This window comes from Lagopus muta, chromosome 1 (genome assembly GCF_023343835.1).
Source record: "Lagopus muta isolate bLagMut1 chromosome 1, bLagMut1 primary, whole genome shotgun sequence".
In the NCBI taxonomy this organism is placed as follows: Eukaryota; Metazoa; Chordata; class Aves; order Galliformes; family Phasianidae; genus Lagopus; species Lagopus muta.
Window position 1 is genome coordinate 183,774,827 of NC_064433.1, and position 20,895 is coordinate 183,795,721.

The window sequence follows — 20,895 nt, forward strand, 5'->3', positions numbered from 1 at the left end:
GCACCACGTCAGCTGTGGAAAAAATCAAACACACAAATTTAACATACCACGGAGATCCCTGTTGAAATCATGAAGTCTCCTAATTTCTCCTTCCAGTTTGTTTCTCATTGCTTTGTCCAGAGACTCCCTCTTAGTGGTGGTCTTGACCAGGCCCTCATAAGCTTCTGAAATCCTCTGAATCTCTATTTCAAACTAGAGGAGAAAGAGGAGAGAGAGCTCCCATGAAAGCCCAGCAGGAAAGCATCCCATTCTAGCATTCACAGAATCATAGAATGGCTTGGGTTGGAAAGGACCTTAAATACCATCCAGGTCCAGCCATGGGCAGGGTTGCCACCCATTAGACCAGGTTGCCCAGGGCCTCATCCAACCTGGTTTTGGAACTCTCCCAGAGCATTTTGATGGGGCACAGGTGCTGGGGCGATACCTGTGCCGAATGCCACACCAACCACTGGCTCTAAAATGAGAAATCCTACACATCACCAGAAATGTTATAGGCTTGACTCTGACCTGATTTCAGCTCTGAACTACTGTAGTCCAATCCTTTATTTCCTTGGCTGAAGACTGCTCCGCAAAGGAAGAAACTCTCTACAACAGACCAAAACAATTGTTTCGGATTTCCAATCTTTTAAACACAATCTCCTTGACTTCTGGAAAATTTGTATCATAAAACCTAAACCCAAAAGACTGACAGGAGGACAACTCCAGGCAGGCTTTTGTTGTTCTGGTCAAACAGATTCAGCTCTTTTAATCAGCTAGATTAATGTAAGGTATTACAGCTCAGCTGAACTCACCGCTGAAGGAATGATTAACATCAAGGTGGGAATCTGCTCCTGCATGCTTCACTCTTGTGTTTGTGGAGAAAAGCCTGATAATGTGCATGGGCTGGAAAACCAAGAGATATATATAGCCTTCCACATACCTTTCTAAATCTGGTGCTTTTTTAGCTCCTTCAGCCATTGGTGGGATGGACTGGTGATTTGTGAAGCCAGAGTGCAGGCCCACCTCTACCTAACTCCCTCCAGGGCTCATTAAGCTTTAGCTTTAATTTGCCAGCTGCAGCATTAGCAGAATACAAGCTCCAGCACCAGGGATGCAGTCACCCCTCAGGAACCTAAAGGCAGGCTACAGCAGCCTGAACCCACACTTCCTTGATGCCAGGGCCAGACACAGCCTTAGGCACCTCTGATCCACACACAGAGCAAAGCCTGTAGAGCTTGCACCTAAGGGATGCTGGGAATGCCCAGTTCCCCAGATTTCTGCTGTCTGCTCACTTAGGCACAAAAACTAAAACAAATGAGAAGATACAAAGCCAAAGACACCAGCACTGACACCACCCTGTGACCCCCGCACCTTTGGATCAGCAGCTGACCTTGCTCACACCACATCACCTATCTCACACAGGTGGTGATTTACCAGCTTGCAGGTATTTCACACACACAGGCTGCTTTCCTAAATGCGTGACAGTATTGGAACCATAGGCACGTTAATTTCAGCCAGTAATTCTCTGTGGCTCCATGAGGAGATTGAAGTGGTTTTATCCCATACTGTGACACTTTTTCTTAAGTGAACTACAAACCATTATTCTGACTTTCCATTTTTGTTTTTCAAAGCAGGACCACCAGGAAGTCCTGCTACATTTCAGATGATCAAACCTAGAAAAGTAGGTCCCTCCTTTTTCCACTCTGCTGGGACAAGAACAGACAACAAATGTGTTTCCACCATGGGGACAGCACACTCGGAGGAATGCTGCGTCAAACCTACCTGCATTGCTGTAAAGCACATGCAAAGATTCCTTTTATCCTTTCCTGGCAGTGAACTTATTTCCCATCAACAAGAAATCAGTATTAAAAATATCATGCACTAGAAAAAATCTTCATTTGAAACTCAGCCTGAATCTGACTGTGGTTCAAAAACAGACAAGGAGTTCTCTTTTGCATGGAATCAAAAACTGATTTGGGTTGAAAGGGACCTTAAAGACCACCGAGTTCCACCCCTCCTACCATGGATAGGGACACCTTCTACTAGGCCAGGTTGCCCAAAGCCCTATGCAATCTGTCCTTTTTGAGGGATGTGGTATCCACAGCTTCTTTGGGAAACCTTTTCCAGTACCTTGCCACCCTCTAAATAAAGCAGTTCTTCCAAAAGTCTCATTGACATCTCCCTCCTTTTAGCTTAAAGCCATTAGCTCTTGCCTTATCACTACACTTCTGGATAAAGAGCCCCACTCCAGCACCTTTCTAGTGTCATTATGTGTATTTTTCCTCACACACATAACAACACAAGCTTATACAAGCATGAACTTTCATGAGAAAATCTGTTTTGTGTGAATTTTGCAGAATCAGAGCATATCAAGTAGTTACTCAAATAACAGCACCATTGCAGCTACTTAGGGCTATGGCTTTTCCTTTGGATCAGTGTGACCTCTGCTAGCTTTACTCCTGCAAGTAGTTAGAGGCTATCTATACTCAAGCTACCCTGCATCATTCTCTGTGACCATTTACAGAAAACAAGCTTCTCTAACTCTCCCTTGGAACAAAGATTTGGCTCAGCAAAATTAATTTTCAAGGCATGCCCCTTTATTCATAACATGATCCCAGGAGGACACCGTGCTCAGTTGGGTGCCCCAAGACCTTTTGTGCTTCCCTTCTCACACTCAGCTGTTATCCGAAGCAGACGATGCCTGCTCCAGAGAGCTCCTACCACAGCAGAGCAGATTTTCCAACACAGCAGGGATTTCCCCAGCCCAACAGCCCTGCCTCACACTGCTGGTTAATGTGGGGGCTCTGCTCTGCTCAGTCTCTGCTGAGATACCCATCTTTCCCAAAGGACGTCACCATGCAAGCTTCCTCCATCCACAGAGGCAAAGACTTCAGCAAAAACCTCCATCAGCAATGAATAAAATTACAGGACAGCAGAACAGTTATAAGTTATGCTGACGTTTCTGAGCAGCTCTGAGACTTCCTTTCTTTTCTTCTGCTGAGGCTGCATCTAGAACTGACCTACTCAAACAACCTCCAGAAACAGCATGGGAAAGCACCAGCCCAGCAATTAAAGCTCAGCAAGGTTTGTCCACCAAAAAGCAGCAGAAAAAGCAATGCTCTGCTTTACTGAAAAAGCTAAAAATAATGTGCGCCCTTCCCCTCCAGCTCTTTTTGATAAGAAAACCAGACATCACATCAAGCAGCACAGGGATTAATCACTGCCTTGTACCTCTCTGCAGAATGTCTGCTCAGACATAGAATCTGACAGCCCTCTGGGTTGATCAGCTCATGTGAACGCTCGGGGAGCTCTGCGTCAAGCTGATTTTCTCTGATTTCTTCTCCTAATTCTGTTAAGAGAATAGAAGTGCAGGGAGGGCTGCCCTACCTAGAATAACTTTGGTACACACAGACAAAAAGAAGTACTTCTCATAACTTTTCCACTTTCAGCAACAGAGAAGATCTTCCACACCTAACACACAGACTCCATTGGTTTTTCAGATGTGGTGTTCAGCTGTGGGAACACAGAAGGACCTGCCCTGGCCATGTGCTCAAACACGGAAAAAAAACCCAGATAGCATAATGTGTGTGAAGGTTTTGGTTCAGGAAATTTTCCTGAAGGAAGAATGCACTTGAGCATGGGTTTTGCTTTAAGAGTCTGCTTACATTCCCGCAAAGTCAATGGGATTCGAGTCCACACTGTTGACTGAAGTGAGACTTCAGCCCCATGCCTGAATACCTTTCTGTTGGTGTCTGATGCAATCAGCTTGCAGGGCATCCAAAATAAAGAGCAAGCCATTTCTAGGAGTGTGAAAGGGAAGCTGAATGTTTTTAGGGCATCATACATAGCTTCTACTGAACAACGCAGCTTTTGTGGAATTAATAAATGGAATATTTACTTTTGCCCACAAAGGCCATGGGGAAGCCTTTACAGCTATACTCACAAGTAATGCTGCTGAAAAAATGTTTGGACTAACTTTAGGAAATTCTGTGAATACAGCACAGAGGAGGTTGCAAAGTTAGCAGCAGCTACAAAACAACATATCTCTTTTTAAACCTTTCTGGACTTTCTAGACAAAGATTTCCCCAAATCTGGGTCTTGAGACATGGTCTCTCAGTGCTGGCTCTCCTGTAGAAATGTGTCTCTGATATAACACAGCACAGAAAAACAGAACTCCTAAATTCAGAGAGAGAAGACCAGAAGCCTAATGTCATTTCTGCCTATGTGGTGGGAAGTCATAAATGAAAGAGTAGCACAGGTTCCTAAATTAGAATGGGAATTAAAATAGTTCAGTTGGAAGAGACCCAGAAAGACCATCTAGGCCAATTGCCTGACCACTCCAGGACTAACCAAAAGTGTATTATTGAGAGCATTACCTAAATGCCTTTTGAACACTGACAGCCATGGGGCATCAACCACTTCAGTGGGAAGCCTGTCCTAGTATCTGACCTCTCTTACAAGTGACCGGACGCATTCACTCGCACCCTTTGAGCTCGGCCCTCCAGCCAGTTCCCTTCCCAGCCCAGGGTGAACCTCTTCATCTCACAGTTGGACAATCCATGCAGAAGGATATTCTGCTATGAGGTACTCTATCTAATGTCCAGAAAGATTACCACTGCCTTCTTTTAATTCACCAAGCTTACCTTACCATAGAAGGAGATCAAATTTAATTAAAGGAGGACTTTGCCATCATGAAGCCATGTCGACAATGTCTGACAATAGCATTATTCTGTGCCCTTCAGTAGCACCTAGGATAACTTTCTCCATGGCTTTTCCAGGTACTGAGTTTACACTAACAGGTCCGTAGTTTCCAGAGTCTTCTTTCATGTCTTTCTTGTAGACAGACTGCTATCTTCCAATCAGCAGGAACCTTCCTGGACTCTCAGGACCTTCGGTAAATAGTTGAGAGGGATCCAGCTATAACATCTGCTAAATCTCTCTGTACTCTGGGATGAATGCCATCCGACTCCAAGGATTTACAAGCCATCAGCTGATACAACTGGTCCCTTACACTTTCCACGACCATAAATGAAAAGACACTGCTCCCCTCAGTCACAATCCTCCAACTCAGAGGACTGGGCAACTCAAGATCTACTAAGGCAAAAAGAGGCATCCTTACTTGTTAGGTGTCCATAAAGTATCAGCTCAATGTTTCCTTTTTGCTATTGACATAATTCTGTTGTCTGACACCACACTGGCCAATATCAACCCAAACTGAATTTGTTTTTTCTTGTTTTCTCCCCGCAGATGAGAACCACAGCTCTATAATCTTCCTGTGAAGCCAGATCTTGCTTCCAGAGATCATATTCTTTCATTTTCTTAATAATTACCAGGAGGAGTTCCTTATTCAGCCAGACCAGTCATCTGTCCCAATTGCTTGCCTTGTAGCACAGTGGTGATTGCTGGTTCCTGGGCTTTTAGAAGGTGGTTCTCCAAAACTGATCAGCTTTCATGAACCCCTAGACTCTCCAGAGCAGATGCAAATGAGTTCCCTGAGAAGCTTAAAGTTTGCTCTCTTAAAATCCAGGATGACAATCCTGGGGACTGTTATTTCTCATTACTCCAAAGATTTTGAACTCAACTAATTAATCCATGATCACTGTCGCCAAGAGAACTTAGCTACCTCCACATCTCCCACAAGGCCTTCCCTATTCTTAAGAAACAGATCCCAGAGGGCATCTTTCCTAGCTGGCTTACTAAATACTTGTGACAGGAAGTTATCTTCAGTGTGCTTTAGAAATTTCCCAGACTTGCCTGTCAAAGCAGCATGGTATTCAGTTTATGTAAATAATTCATACGGTCCTGGGCCCCAGGGACCCAAAGCCAGCAGGCTTGGGAGCACCTCTGCATCAACTTTGGTGAGACCCCACTTTTAAGCAACATCTGCTTTATCTAATTTTCAACTGTCTTTCCTTGTCAACCCAGGCAGTGCATGAGACATCACCTTTCTTCGCTGAAAATGCCCACTGTGCATACAGGAAAGAGGGTACAGGAGCTCTCCACAAATGGGTTTTTGAGCAAATATTTACCAGATTCATTCAGATAAAGTGACAGTTGTTTTTGAACCAAAACATTCAAACACACCTATCTAAGATTAGCTTTTAGGAATTCAGAGCAATCACTGAAGACCTCTCTGATAATCTCACTATCCAAACCATGTCTTTTGGTTGTCCAACCACACCAATCTTCAAACCACATCAACCCCATCACTGTCTGCTAAGCCTTCATAGAGTGGAGTGCCATGCTAGCTCATTGTATGAAACACTCAGGATAGCCATGGTCGTGCTCTTCAAATGCTTCTTGTATACAGCTCTACTGCCTGTGCAACTTGGCTGCCCTAGAACACCCTGCCTGCATGAGGCACATTCCAGCAAAGCTGTCACGGAACATACAGCTTGGGTTGTAAGGGACCTTAAAGATCATCCAGTTCCAATATCCCTGCTAAAGGTCAGGCTGTCACCCAGTACATCAGGGTCCCATTCAATTTGGCTTTGAAAACCTTCAGGAATGGGGCATTCACAGCTTCTCATCCAGAGGGTGGTGACACACTGGAACAGGCTGCCCAAGGAGGCTGTGGATGCCCCATGCCTGCAGGCATTCAAGACCAGCCTGAATGTGGCTCTGGGCAGCCTGGTCTGGTGGTTGGTAACCCTGCACAAAGCAGACGGGTTGAAACACGATGATCATTGTGGTCCTTTTCAACTCAGGCCATTCTATGATTGTATGATTTTCTGAGCAATCAGAGAAGGATGGAAAGTTCCCAAATGAAGGATGCTTGATGAGCTGCCTTGCTACACCCTACAGGCAGAGGAGCCTGTGGGCACCGGGGCACGGTATTACGCTTACGGGACACCACCACTGAGAGGCAGTGGTGAGAGACTGGTCGCTGGTATGTTCCCATTGCAGCAACAGAGCCATGAACAATCTCTTGAGGAACCCAAATGCAGGAGCACTGAGACTGTTCCCTATCCCCACACCTCCACGTACCTTCTGCAGCTTGTCTGCCTTCTCATAGTACCCCTCCAGCTCCTGCCGCAGCACGTGGTTCTCCTCGGAGAGCATCTCCACCATCTGCTGCGCCCTCTCCACGATGGCGAAGGCGTCGGGTGTCAGCTGCTGGCCAGGTGGCACAGGTGGCTGGGCAGTGGAGGGGGCTGGCAGTGGAGGCAAGGAGCCTGGAAGCAGAGGGCCGGCAGCGGAGGAGGCCTGCGAGGACATGGGGCTGTGCTGCTGGGCCGGCGGCGGCGGGAAGGGAGGCTGGCATTGTCGGCTGCAGGAAAGCACAGGCAGGGATGCGTTAGAGCTGCTCACCCTCAAGATGCACGCAGGGGCTTCCATATAATTACTGCAGGGTTTATTAATAGGGTTATAACTGTACAGTCATGATTTAGTCGCTCCTAAATACCAACAATCGCAGCAGGCACTGGGTAAATTGTCTCCTTGCCTGTTGTTGACACTGATGTATGCATCTGGTGCGAAGGGATAAAGGAAGCATTGAGTCAAAAGCAGCATTTTTAACAAGGTGCACAGCTAATATTTCAGCCCTCTGCCAGCCTCTCCCTGCCCCCACCTCAGCACAAACCCCACCACAGAGCAGCTTAAGCCCACGGCTGTGACTGGAGCCCAAGGGATGCATTACTCACCTTTCAAAAACTGCCCCCTGCCTGGAGCGAGCCGAGGGGCTGAGCGGCCAAATTTGGAGGTGAAAGGAAGTGATGTGAGCAAAGCAGTGTCCCTGCACGACTTTAGTGAGCATCAAAGGGAAGGGCTGCTGCAGAGCTGCTGGAAGCACAGCCTGATCAATCATCCCATGCAGTGAAAGCTGGGTGAGACCTCATTGTGTCACTCCATGACAAATGGCATCCATCACCCACCAGCCTTATACCAGGGAGAAGAGCTGGTCCCAGCCCTTGCAAACTGCTTGTGGGCTGTGCTTCCTGGTGATAGATTGCTCTTTAATCCTCCACAGCCAGTTGGCAGTGGCTGGAGGATAACCCAGGAGCACGTTTTGGCAGGGAGGGTAATCCTGAAGCTGGTGCTCAGGTAGGACCACAGTCATGGAATGGATTGTGTTGGAAGGGACCCCAAAGATTAGCTAGTTGGGCAGGGTTGCCACCCATTAAATTAGGCATTTGATCAGACCACTCAGGGCCCCATCCAACCTGACCCTGAACACCTCCAACAATATGGCAATACCTCTAGAGAGGGGGTGCAAGTCATTCCCTGACTTCCATTCTGCCTTTCACTCCCGCAAGATCAACAAGCAATGCAAACCCTCTTTACAAAGGGAGAACTGAGGCAGAGAGGAGCTCAAAGCTTCTCCCATCCCTCCAGACACACCCAGCCAGGCCAGTTTTGACCTTGGGGACCTGGCCAAGGTAGGCAGCCACACGCAGAGCTCCTCAGCCAAGACACCAAAGCTAAAACACAGGCTCCAAAATCAACATCACTTCTCATTAAGTGGCTCAGCCTAGGCCCCATTTTCTCTGCTCTACCTCAAGACCTACAAGGCATATTTTAGCTCAACCTGAAGTCCAGCAATCAAGCACTCTTTAAGAGGTGTATTTTGGCTTCACCGCAAGCTGTCGGCCTTGCACAGCCCACACTGCCCTTATCTCCATACCGTAAGGAGATCTAGCGGATGGATGCATTTACCCTCACAGATCTATGAAGACTGTTCTGCAGGCAGACAGTTTTGTGCTATGTAAATACATAATAAATATGATGACTGCTGTGTACACAGCATCTCAAACAGGGGTTTTCAAAAACTCCCAGCGTTGACCTCATTCTGCTTCCAATGATAATAACCCATCACTACCTGTAATCGCAGCAGAACAAGATGAAAAGTGAGCACACTTTTAAAATCCTGCCCTAAAAGCTAACAGACTGAAAATGAGCTCCCTCCGTCCTCAGGATGGCTTTCATCTGCCCTGAGCAGCCATGCCCTGAGGCTGGCTGTCCCCTTCTGAGGGGCGCAGCATTCAGCCATGCCTGCAGGAAGGTCTGCTGCCTTAGCACAAAGAGGGGTACGGTGGAGGCAGGGTGCCACTCCAGCACAGTGTGCCAGGAGGCCTCGGTCCCCTGCATTTGTCATCAGCCACAGCGCCAGAAAGGAAAGGAGTGTGCGCACCCCTCCCATGGTGACTTCCTGGCCAGTGGGCCTGCAGGCCACAGCCTTCAGACCGAGCTCAGCAAAGCCTGGGCTGCAAAAGGAGCCCCAGTTTCCATTAAAATGTCCTCAGCGTGATGGGTCTGAGGCAGCTCCAGAGCTACACACCAGGTTAAGATGCTGGTCCTTGCTCACCTGTTTTTGCAGTTTGCTTCCTTTGCAGGCACTCACAAAACAATGGAATGGTTTGGGGTTGAAAGGGACCGCTGGAAGTTTGGTGCAGCTCCCCTACAGCTTTTAGGTGTCTGCAAGAAGACCCAACAGCCTCTCTGGGCAAACTGTGTCAGTCCTCCATCTACCATACAGCATTGAAGCACATCCTGGAAATTCTGAAACCTCCCTATTCCTGTTTGTGTTCACTGCCTCCTGTCCTGACACTGGGCACCACTAACAAGAGTCTGGCTCCATCCTTTTTACACTCTCCCCTCAGGTATTTATGGACATTGATGAGACGGGAAGTTCTTTACTATGAGAGTGGTGAGGTGCTGAAACAGCTGCCCAGAGAGGTTGTGGTTGCCCCATCCCTGGAGGTGTTCACGGCCAGATTGGATAGGGCCCTGGGCAACCTGGTCTAGTATATGGGGAGGTTGTTGGACCTGCCTGTGGTAGGCAGGTTGAAGATTCATGATCCTTGAGGTCCCTTAAGCCTGGGCCATTCTGTGAGATCCCTGAGCCTTCCCTTCTTCAGACTGAACAGTCCAGATGTAATCCTTTCCTCATAGCAGAGGTACTCCACTCCCTCATCACACTGGTGACTCTCTCCAGCATGCCTATGCCTCTCCTGTTCTGGGGGGTGCAGAACTGCACACAGGACTCCAGGTCCAATGCTGAGCAGAGGAGAAGCATCACCTCCCTCACCCTGCTGGCAACGCTCTGCCTGATGCAGTGCAGGATGCTGCCAGCCTTCTTAGCATCAAGAGCTAACTCAGCATCAAGGGCACATTGCTGACTCATGTTCAGCTTGGGGTCTCCCAGGTCCTTTCCTGCCAGGCTGCTTTCAGCTGGTTGGCTCCCACCACATCCTTATGAAATAATCACAGGGGTTGCAGGGGTTGGAAGGGACCTCTGGAAACAATCAGGTCCAATCCTCTGCTAAAGCAGGTTCCCTACAGCAGGTTACAAAAGAATCAACCAGACAGCTCTTGAATATCTCCAGAGAAGGAGACTCCACAAGCTCTCTGGGCAGCCTGTTCCAGTGCTCTGTCACAACTGAGCCATGCTGGCATGGATTTTGCTGCTGCCATGGCCAAAGGACAAGGATACAATGCCTCGCCAAGACAGGCAGTAACTGCTCCTCTAAATCCACTGGATCTACAGAAGAATATCTGCTGCCAGCTGAAATATTTGTGCAGAAACAGACCCACAGGGGGAGAACGGATCAGTATCTGTTGCACAGAAGGGCAATGAATCTGTGAAAAGTCTGGAGCAGAAGTCTGTGGAGCTGAGGGAACTGGGACTGTTCAGTTTGGAGGAGACTCAGGGAAGTCCTTATCACTCTACAACTTACAGGAGGTTGTGGTGAGGTGGGGGTTGGCCTCTTCTCCCAGATAACTGATGAAAGGCAATAGCCTTAAGTTGTGCTAGGGGAGGTTCAGGTTGGGTATTAGGAACAATTTATTCTCAGAAAGAGTGGTGAGGCATTGGCACAGGCTGCCTAGGGAGGTGGTGCAACCACCATCCCTGGAGGTGTTCAGGACCCATGGAGATATGGCACTGAGGAACGTGGCTAGTAAGCATGGTGGGGATGGGCTGATGGTTGGACCAGGTGATATTAAAGGTCTTTTCAACCCTAACGTTTCTATGATCTGATTCAGGTGCTAGTTGTAGAGACCATTTTAATCCAGGGAAATTTCTTACTGCTCAGAGCACAGGAGGTGGAGGCAGCACTGAGATCACCAGGAAGACTGGGTACAGCATGGAAGCTGTAAGGACTGTGTTAGCGTAGCTGCTTGGCTCTGCTCCCTCTGGATTCATGGGGAAACTTGAAGCATCCATCTCCCCTTCACAAAGATGTCCTGCAAAAAGTCTGTGAGGCTAAAGCCCCAACAGCACTGTTTCTCAGAGTCCATAAGCACGCTGAAATCAGGCATGTACACAGTGAGCAGCCTCATGCAAACATCTTCAGCAGCTGAGTCCTCTCCGTCCTCACCGCTTCTGCCTGCAGCTGGGTCTGGGCCTCACAGCAGCTGCTCCAGGGGTCACAGTGAGCTAAGGGCTTGTTTTATCTCCCTGAGACCAACCAACACCACGTGGCACAGCCCTCACAGTATCTTCACAGGGATCTTGCACTCATGCAGGACTGAAATACTGTTCGCTTGAAAAACTGCACAACAAACAATACCATAAGCAGTGGAACAAGGGATGTCACTCACAGTGCAAAAGGTGCTCCACAAACTTGTGCAAATGCAGCTGACAGCCAGTCTGCACTGTGATGTGTTACCACAATTAGTGCAGCTAAGTGGGAGCTAGCTCTGTCAAAACAAAAGACAGCTGGTTTAACACATGTAAAAGCCCTGCTGTCTGGGCACAGTTATATTACTATGAAGGACACACTTGCTACAGATACAGATTTTCTCACTTCTGTATGGGCATAGCTTTGAGCAACATAACACACTTTTCAATTGATCTCTGAATCTAATCCAGGTGAGATACACTGATTTTTCTTTTCTTTTTCGTGATCAAGTACTGCGATCTCCTCTTGTAGATACACCCTCTGAACACCTGAGACTGTACTTGTGGGAAATCCAACCTCCCATCACTAACCTTTTCACACACACTTCATCTGCTTGGCTTTATTCCCAAGAGTGAGGAGAGGTGCTCAGGACCTCCATTCTCTGGAAGGGTGAATCACACACTGAGTTATTATAGGTTAGCAACAACAGTCAGACCCCAGCATCCTTACAGCTGGGGCTGCAGGAGACATTCTCTGAAGCGTTCTCCAACTTGGGACATAGAACCAGCACACACACGGCTCCTTCTGAAGCGTGGCTGTTCAACATAATGGGCATTACCCAGTTCCAGCTTCCCTTTTACTTATTTAATCTGTCCTAGTTTAATTATGACTTAGTCAACGGTGAAGTGCCTCAATGTGTATACAATAAAATCAACACAGCAAGTCAAATTAATAAATCAATATTTGTAGGAATAGGAGCTTTGTTCACATTTGACCTCCTTAGAACTCAGAAGAAACAAAGCAATCAGGATTATCCTGAACTCCTTTGGACTTAGTAAAGAATGACATTCTCAAAATGTTTTTGCTGTACTTTAAACTCTGATCTTGCTCTACATTAGAGCAGGCTAAAACCTTCCAGCCAAGCACAGTTCCATCAAAAATTGTCTTTTTTAAAAGCATGAAACTGGGGGATATCCCAAGGTTTGGATAGGCTGCAACACAGCAGCAACATTTATATTGAAAACATATAATTTTGCTGGCATTCTTCTAGAAGTAGGGCTTCTATCAATTTCTGCAATGCAATACAGAAAGTGAAAAAAGAAAGAAATTGGCTTCTAGCATAGAGAGACACAAGCAGGCAGACAGACAGAGGGCTTTCCCTGGGATCACTACATTGCACTGTCTCACATGATATACAGTTTGCAGCACATGTAACAGCTTGCAATACAGTTTCTTCAGCAAAACTCTTCACCAGGGACCTCACTGCCATAAGAAATCTCACAGAATTCAGCAAGGCCATCCACAACCCTACGTTCAGACACAGCCTTAATACTGTGTGTTGGAACTCCTTGGGAAGAGAGAGGTCAACACAAGACTGCTGAGGGCAATGTGTAACTGAATAAAGGAATCAGAAACCAACTAATGATAAAGTCTACTCACTGACTCCCAGGCAATCACAAATACAGAAGAGCTACTGCTCAATAAAGCAAGGCAGCATTCAGAAGTAATGAAACTAAAATCCTTGGAAATGTTCTGGGAGGGAAAGTCTACCTTCGCACTGGTTCAGGTACAACTCAGGTCACCTCTGTGCAGGGACAGAAAACAGACAGCTGAGTAAGGATGTAGGCTGCAACCTACCGTGATGCCCTGGAAGCATTCAGTGCCAGGCTGTGTGGGGCTATGAGCAACATGATCTAGAGAGAGGTGTCCCTGCCTATAGCAGGGCTGGATCTAGGTGATCTTAAAAGCCCCTTCCAACCCAAGCCATTCTAAGACTTACACTAGTATTTAAAATGCTCTCCTCCAATCTCTGTAGCTTATCTTTCTCTGAATGCTTTGCCTTCCCTAGCCTTCAGGGCAGACTGGCTTGTTCAGCTTTCACAGGATTTCACCTCACATCCATATCTGCTGTGGATGCTGAACCTAAATGCAGTGATACCTACACATGGGGAAAAGGCAGGACATCAGAGAAGTCAGTAAGTCCAGTCTGCTGGTCATGGTGCAAGGGAACAGCCTAGATATCCATTACTAAATGTTGATGCTGCCAGAAACAGGAGAAGACTTTCAGTAGCCAAAGCACAGTCTTTATAATATCCTGTTTTATGGGAAAAGCAACAGTCCAAGCACTCTGGTTTATTTCAAAACCAATTTGCACACTTGGACTCATCTCTAGAATTCAGTGTTTTGTTAGTGATGCCTGTTAGTGCTGGAAAGTTGTCATCCAACTACTTTGGAGGTGATTGTGTTATGTTCTGCATGGAAAAATCATTTAAAAAGACACACCATATCTGCCTTAAGTCGAACCAGAGGAGGTTCAGGTTGGATATCAGGAAACATTTTTTTCTCAGGTAGAGTGGTGATGCAGTGGCACAGGCTGCCTAGGGAGTACAGTCACTGTCCCTGGAGGTGTTCAGGATCCGTGGAGATGTGGCACTGAGGGATGTGGTGAGTGGGCATGGTGGGGTGGGCTGGGATTAAACTAAGTAACCTTAGGGGTCTTCTCCAGCCTTAATGATTCTGTGATTAAACATATCCTCCACAGTTAAAAAAAGGATACCTTATTTCATCACAAGGAGTCACATGAAGAACAAACATCCTTTCTAAAGCCCAGCTAATTTCCAGCAAAGGAAAAGGTGTGCTCCTCAGCCCCATTTTTCTGCACCTTCACAGAGGATGCAACCGGGATAAAAGCAGAGGAGAATAAGAAATGACACTGGCTTCACAAAAGCTGCTGGAACAGTTTCATCTCTTCTTTATTTTACTGAAAGGCAGACTAGACCAGGAGATGATAGAAATCTCTTCCGCAGGGACACTGTCAGCCTCCAGGACATGATGCAAGCCTTCAGCCTTCCCCATGGCTGCCAGCACCCACGCCAGCCAGCAGTGCTGCCTCAAACCATGCTTACATAGCTGCTGACCTCACTGAAACACATCAGCCAAACTCAGCGTGGGTGCCAGTGCCATCCCTCAGCTCCACCAACCCTCACTTTCCTGGGCACCTCAGGGAGTGAAAGGACCACACTGTATCTCCTCGGTGGGTGCAGACATGTGGTTGAATGAGTAACTATAAACAGGTTGTCTGAAAGCAGCAGTGACGTGTGGGGCAGGTTAAATACACACACATCTGGAGAAGCCACAGGCTGTCCCAGCAGTTAAGTATAGGCTTCTATATCCAGGCCAGGTGGAACGTTTTTGAGTATATAAAACAGTGTCATAGCTTTAAAATAGCCTAAGTCCATTTGTCAGTTTCATGCTGTCTTTTAAAATACATGGATTAAATCAGAATTAAAAGATGACCACATGAAAGACTTCCTCACATCACCACAAATGAAGACCCCTCAGCAAGGAGTGTTGTTTCAGTTTAAGGCCTCATTCACATTAATTGCATGAGGAAATCATACAGGACTGGACTGGTGCCATGGGGGGCAATGAAAAGGATTCACTGCTCACCCTGAGCGATGTGGATCGCTGCTTAAGCAGAGCATGAAGAAACAATATGCACTTGTGCACGTCCAAATACAAGCTCATCCACTCAGGAATAAATACAGCAGGCTACAAGCAAAGAGTGGGGAACCCTATCCTGGGCTGCCACTACCCTGACATGTCTGAGTGGGTAACAAGCTCAATGGTGAGCTCCTCACAGGCCAACCTCTGACATGGCAATTGTTTATGAGATACACAAACAAGGAACATTGAGCCATGTTGCAGAGGTGATGTTATGTCTTATTTGCCTCATGTCTGGTTAAGTTTTCTATGAGAAAAGGCTATGGGTTGGGTTGTTGGATTTCTTTTTTTTGGAAAGCAGTAAAATAATTAAGGGACTCCAGGCTCCATTTGTTTAATGCATTAAAGAAAGGACAGCACAGCGCTCCTCACTATCTGACAAAGATATTGCAAAATCCAGACTGGTAACTAGAAAATACAGGCTGGAACTAAGACACAGATCTGTGCCAGAAGGGGCAATTAGCGAGTGGAACAAGCCTGTGATGGATTCTCCAGCTGGAGAATGTTACAACCACCAGACCAAACGTTATGAAAACCGAAATTAGTTTGTGGTTTTGTGTGATCAAATTAGATTATTTCAAACCCCTTTTACCTGACAAGCTGTGAGCTCTCTGAGCATGCACCTCAGGAAAGTTAGCATGGATATTCTTCAGGAACAGATGTGCTAGAAGCTAGCAACGAGGAAAGGAAAAGTTTTTTCAAGACTATTACACTTGGCCAACTTGAAGCATTCAGAAGTTGTGAGTCAGGGCGCAAGGCACCATAACCAATTGAAAAATACTGATAATTTAAAATAAGAATAAATATTGGCTCCTCTTTATTTGCCTTATGGGCTTTTGGCCTTTTAAGCCGCAGGCTTTAAGCTCTGCTCTACAATCACGGTCTCCACAAAGGACAGGTCACCAAGTGTAATTTATATAAATACCATGACTCCTGCGGAAGCCTACGAATAAGAGGTCTGCAGAATAACACTGAGTATCTAGATTTAGAATAGAATAGTTGAGTTCAAAGAATCCTAGAACGGCCTTGCTTGAAAAGCATCTCAAAGATCATCCAGTTTCAACTTCCTTGCTATGTGCAGGGTCACCAACCACCAGACCAGGCTGCCCAGAGCCACATCCAGCCTGGCCTTGAATGCCTGCAGGCATGGGGCATCCACAGCCTCCTTGGGCAGCCTGTTCCAGTGTGTCACCACCCTCTATGAAAAACTTCACCCTAGTATCTAACCTAAACCTCCCCTGTCTCAGTTTAAAACCATTCCCCCTTGTCCTTTCACTGTCAATCCACGTAAACAGCTGTTCCTCCTCCTGTTTATATGCTCCCTTCAAGTACTGGAAGGCCACAATGAAGTCTCCCCGGAGCCTTCTCTTCTCCAAGTTAAAACAATCCCAGTTTTATCAACCTTTCTTTACAGGACAGTGTTCCATCCCTCTGATCATCTCAGAGGCCTTGCTGGAGGGAGCTTCTAAGATCATCTACTCCAACCCCACTACTCGTATCTGTAGTATCAAATCCTACACCCTGTTTTCAGTCCTACTGCTATTTACAGACAAGTTATGAGATTTCACCACTGTGACTATAAAGGCAGCATTCCCTTTGACAACCAGCCACAGGAGAACAAACATCAAATTAAGCAGCAGCTGTGGTTATTCCATCTCCCTCAGCAGTTACCTGCCAATATGTGTGGGTCCCTAGCCACACTTCCCTCCTCACATGAGGACATGTGGGGCAAGGCAGGGAATCAATGGCCCTACAGGTCATTTCCAATCCTGATATCTGTGGGTTTTTCCTACAGATCAGTGCAGCTTTGTGCTTTTCTCCTCTTTTCTGGCATGCAAAGCTGCATTCAATCATGAGATTTCTCAGTATCACCCCCACTGACCAGGTCCCTGGAAAAGTTTTGACACCAGCATCAAAGGGTTCCTTATTTGACAGCAGTGCCATTCCCAGTTAGCCACAGAAGTTAGCACAGTGCCCAGGTCTGCTTGGCTATATGGACTCAGCAGAACAGGCTCAGCAGAACTGGTTATTGAATCAGCATCTTCCAAGGGCGATAACAAAACCCCAAACTAACTGCTCTTATGTGCAGATGAGTCCAGTGCTGGAGATGTTTGTTAGCAGAAGGAACAGCTGCTGTAGCCTTGCTAGGGCTTCCAGAGAGCACAGCCTCAACTTGACCCTGTAGCTCTCAAGTTCCTATAGATGTCTCTCAGAATAAACAGATTTTCAATTAGCTCTTTAAAATATCATTTTGCTCTGAAAAACTACCCAGGCTCTGTGCAGGGAGCACCGGTAAGCAAAACATGATTGTCAGGGGAAGACCTGCAGCACTGCCCACTCAGAGGGACGGCACAGGTCTTTTCCAAGTTACAACCATTTTGCAGCATTTACCTAAGGAAATTCACACCTGGTTCAAAGTAAAAGCTTCACTTTTCCAACAAGAGCATTTACTCCCTGATTTTTCTACAGAAAAACAAGTGCACCAAGTCAGAGCCATCAAGATCTTTGCAGATTTTGTGTCAGTGAAAACCTAATTAAGCAGCCTCTAAAATGAAAACCACAGTTGCACAACATAGGTTCTGAACCCACCCAGCGAGGCTGGCAAAATACTGCCTAGGAGGCTGCAGGATGAAATGGAGAATCACTCGTGTTTAGGAAGAGCAAGAAAAACAGCTTTGGATGGACAGATGATGAAGGAAGCTGTGACATGGCACAGGCCAGCCCCCGCCTTAGAGCCAGGCAGCGCAGTGCTGGCAGGAGCCGTGTGGCTCTCAGCAATCAGCTCACAGGAAATAGACACTGTGGATTATTTGTAATGCGCTTGGAATAAAACCATCCTCATGCAGAGGCCCAGCACAAGGGGCCAAGCTCCATAAAAGTCTCATGTAAGCTTTGTTTGGAGGATTTAAGTAGGGCCTAAGTGATGTATACACTTTATCTAGCCCTCTTTGTAAAGGGAACAGTTTCCCCCCCCCCCCCCATCGAGCAAAGAGAAAGGCCTGAAATAAAGAGATGTCTCTATCTCACAATTAAGCTTCATGCAGGTTTTCCACTTTCTTTCCTTAGTTCGGGGTTCTGAAGATCTCAAGGATACAGGGCTTAGGTTATAAGCTCCCAAATTCTCAGAGAGCGCTCTTTGTGCAGTTACAGGTGAAATCTCATCTGCAAACTCTTCCACATGAATTACAACAGTTACAGCCCAGCTGCCACCCCGGCACTTCAACACCCAAACAAGAGCTGGACACGAGGTTGGTTGCACAGCTAGGAATTTTCCCCTTTCCATACCAAGAACTAAAAGGGTGGTGAAAGAGGAAGCCTTGAAGGCAACCAGACCCCTGTGGCCACAGGCTGCCAGGCCCGCACCCCGGGCATTACCTGGTCACCCCATACTCTGGGGGCGGCTGGTAACGGACAACGGCCACCTCGGTCCTGGAGGGCTGCGGGGCCACATAGGAGGCCTTGAGGATGTCCTGCGGCCCTGCCGGGTGCTGCTCGCCATAGAAGAGCCCATGATCAGGGGCCTTGCTGCTGGGGGACACCGCCGCCGCCACCTTGGCCTTGTAGGGGTACTCGGGTGGCGGGCCCCGCGGGTCCATGCCTTTGCTGGGTGTCGGGGCAGCCTTCGGCCCCTTGCTGCCTGTCGGGGCAGGCGGGTGCTGCTTGGCCCCGTTCCTCTCCAGTGAGAGCTGCATGATCCTCTCGCTCAGCGAGCGCACGTGGCCCTGCTTCAGCTCCTTCAGCGCATCGTCCTTATGCGCCTGCCCGCTGCCGGCCCGGCTCACCGTCGGCCTCCCCTCCGTCCTGGACTTCTGGCCAGAGGTGCCGGCGACATAAAATCCTGGCCCCGCCGGCGGCTGCCCCCGGAAATACTGCGACTGGGCCTTGGCCTCCTCGTAGGTGGGGAGCTCCTCGCTGCTGTGTGGGGGCTGTGTGGCCCGGGGCTGCTTCTCCATCGCAGCACCGTCCCCCTGGTGCTCCTGCCCCTGCGGTTCCTGCCGCGCCGACGGCTGGACCATTTGTGGGTCCTCGGGCGCGAGGTTTTCTGTGGAAGAGAGAGTGCTGGCAGTGCTGTTGGAGGGGCCGGCGCTGCCCGTTGCCTGGTGCTGGATGGCCAGCAGGTTCATGTTCTCGCTGGGGTTGCCATACCTCAGCTGCTCCTGGATCAGACGCTGCAGGACCGTGCCGGCTGCCACCTCCTCCGAGCCTCGCATCTCCACCTCTGAGCTCCGGAGGAAGGCTGGAGGGTGCAAGGTGCAGAGGGTTTCCTCAGCTGGGTGGAAGAGAAGGCAGCGGTTAGGAGAACACCTTGTTCTGGGCCGTCTGAGAACAGCACCGTTCTACTTTCAGAGGCCTCACTCCCTCTGCTCCTCTTAACCCCCCACAGCTGTACCATTCTCATCTCCTTATGGCAGCTCACCCCTAATTCTGATTAAGCTAAGTGACCCCATCCCTTCCCCAGCCCTCCCCTCAACATTCTCCACATGCCCCATACCCATGGCTCCAACCTCAGTCAATGGTGGGACAGGGAAACGTGATCTCCTCTAAGACAGGAATTGGGTAAATCTCTTCCTGGAGATGCCTGGCACAGATTACAGAGGAGCCTCCATAGCAATACCAAATCAGCGCATTTTTGACAGCTGAAGTTAGAGAGCTGAATCCCCTCACAAGTGCACTGCATGCCACAATAAGATACAACACAGGATGTGTCACAGAAAAAGCCTAAAATCCTACTGAAAATAAAAGAGCTCTGGGAGCATAATTAAAGAGGAATCTGTGCTCTGGCATTCTTTCTTAAAACTGCAATTTCCCTTCTGGCCAATAACACTAATTCTGTTCAAGTCAGTACCAACTTTTGTAATTTTGCTGGGTGAATACAAGGAAGACGTTAAGGTTGCAATGTAGTACTAGAGCTTTAAGTATCACAGATCAGACAGACAACCATAACATAGACTGAAGTAATACAGAGACAACTTCTTCATATAACTTCTTCACCCAGCCTCACAAGATGCATTTGTATGGGATAAGGTGTTACAGATGCTGTAACTGAAGTAAAGGCACACAGCTCAGGGGTTAGGTCAAAAACCAAAACAGTCTCCAGCTCCCTTCTTCATCTTAGTCCTGTTTGTTCTACACAGCAATGTGGGCATAAGTCATAGAAAGTGATGCACACAGTGAAGCTTGCCTGCAGCAAGGCACCTACTGGCATAATCCCTCCCAGCTGAATCCCATGAACCCATCCCAAAGAGGTGTAAAGCATTTGTGTCTGCACCCAAAGGAGTGCTCCTGGTGGGTGAAAATCAGCCCTCAGCTCTGCAGAGTCCTCCCATTTTCCTAGGCAAGGAGGAGGAGGTGCTGTTCTGAGTTCAGTTTTTGAGGTCATTTTTGGCAACTTTCTTTCTCTATCCCGCTGTTTCCAATTCTCAAAGGAGCTCCTCAGCAGTATTTATATTTGTTTTCTTGGCGTTCAAAAGTTGTTAAAAAGCAAAACTTTCTCCCGAGGTCTGCTATTTCCCCATGTTTCACCAGTTACTGCAGATAATGTGGGACAACTTGTATACAACCTGGATGCCAGAGGGGAAGAAAAACCCTTGACTCTTATTCTGTGACAACTGGCCATTTCCACTAACACTGTTTTTGCCATAAAAGCTTAACAATGACTGTAAAGCTTGAGGGAGGCTGTTCCACTCCACATCTGCCCTGCAGAACACATCTCTCCTCTGCCTTCCCTGAACAACATCAGTACCTGACTGGCTGGGGTGGCAACCTGGCCACCATAACTCAGAGGGTCCGCCAGCTCCCTGAGCCAGTGTTTGAGCCAACATGATGAATGGCTTAGGTCGGAAGAGATCTT

General features: G+C 47.7%; 1 protein-coding gene across 3 annotated transcripts in view; it reads right to left on the reverse strand.

Annotated features, from left to right (window-relative positions):
* AMOTL1 (angiomotin like 1) overlaps positions 1-20,895 on the reverse strand; it is a 70,276-nt gene that overhangs the window by 24,926 nt on the left and 24,455 nt on the right. For 2 of the 3 annotated variants that reach the window (XM_048958602.1, XM_048958611.1), the window contains 3 exons: positions 18,420-19,314; positions 6,967-7,249; positions 48-192 (listed from right to left, as the gene is read on the reverse strand). In XM_048958602.1, the coding sequence (XP_048814559.1) occupies positions 48-192; positions 6,967-7,249; positions 18,420-19,314 (1,323 nt within the window). Of the gene's footprint in view, positions 1-47; positions 193-6,966; positions 7,250-18,419; positions 19,315-20,895 lie in introns of those variants that run through there. The other variant, XM_048958620.1, reaches the window with a different exon arrangement.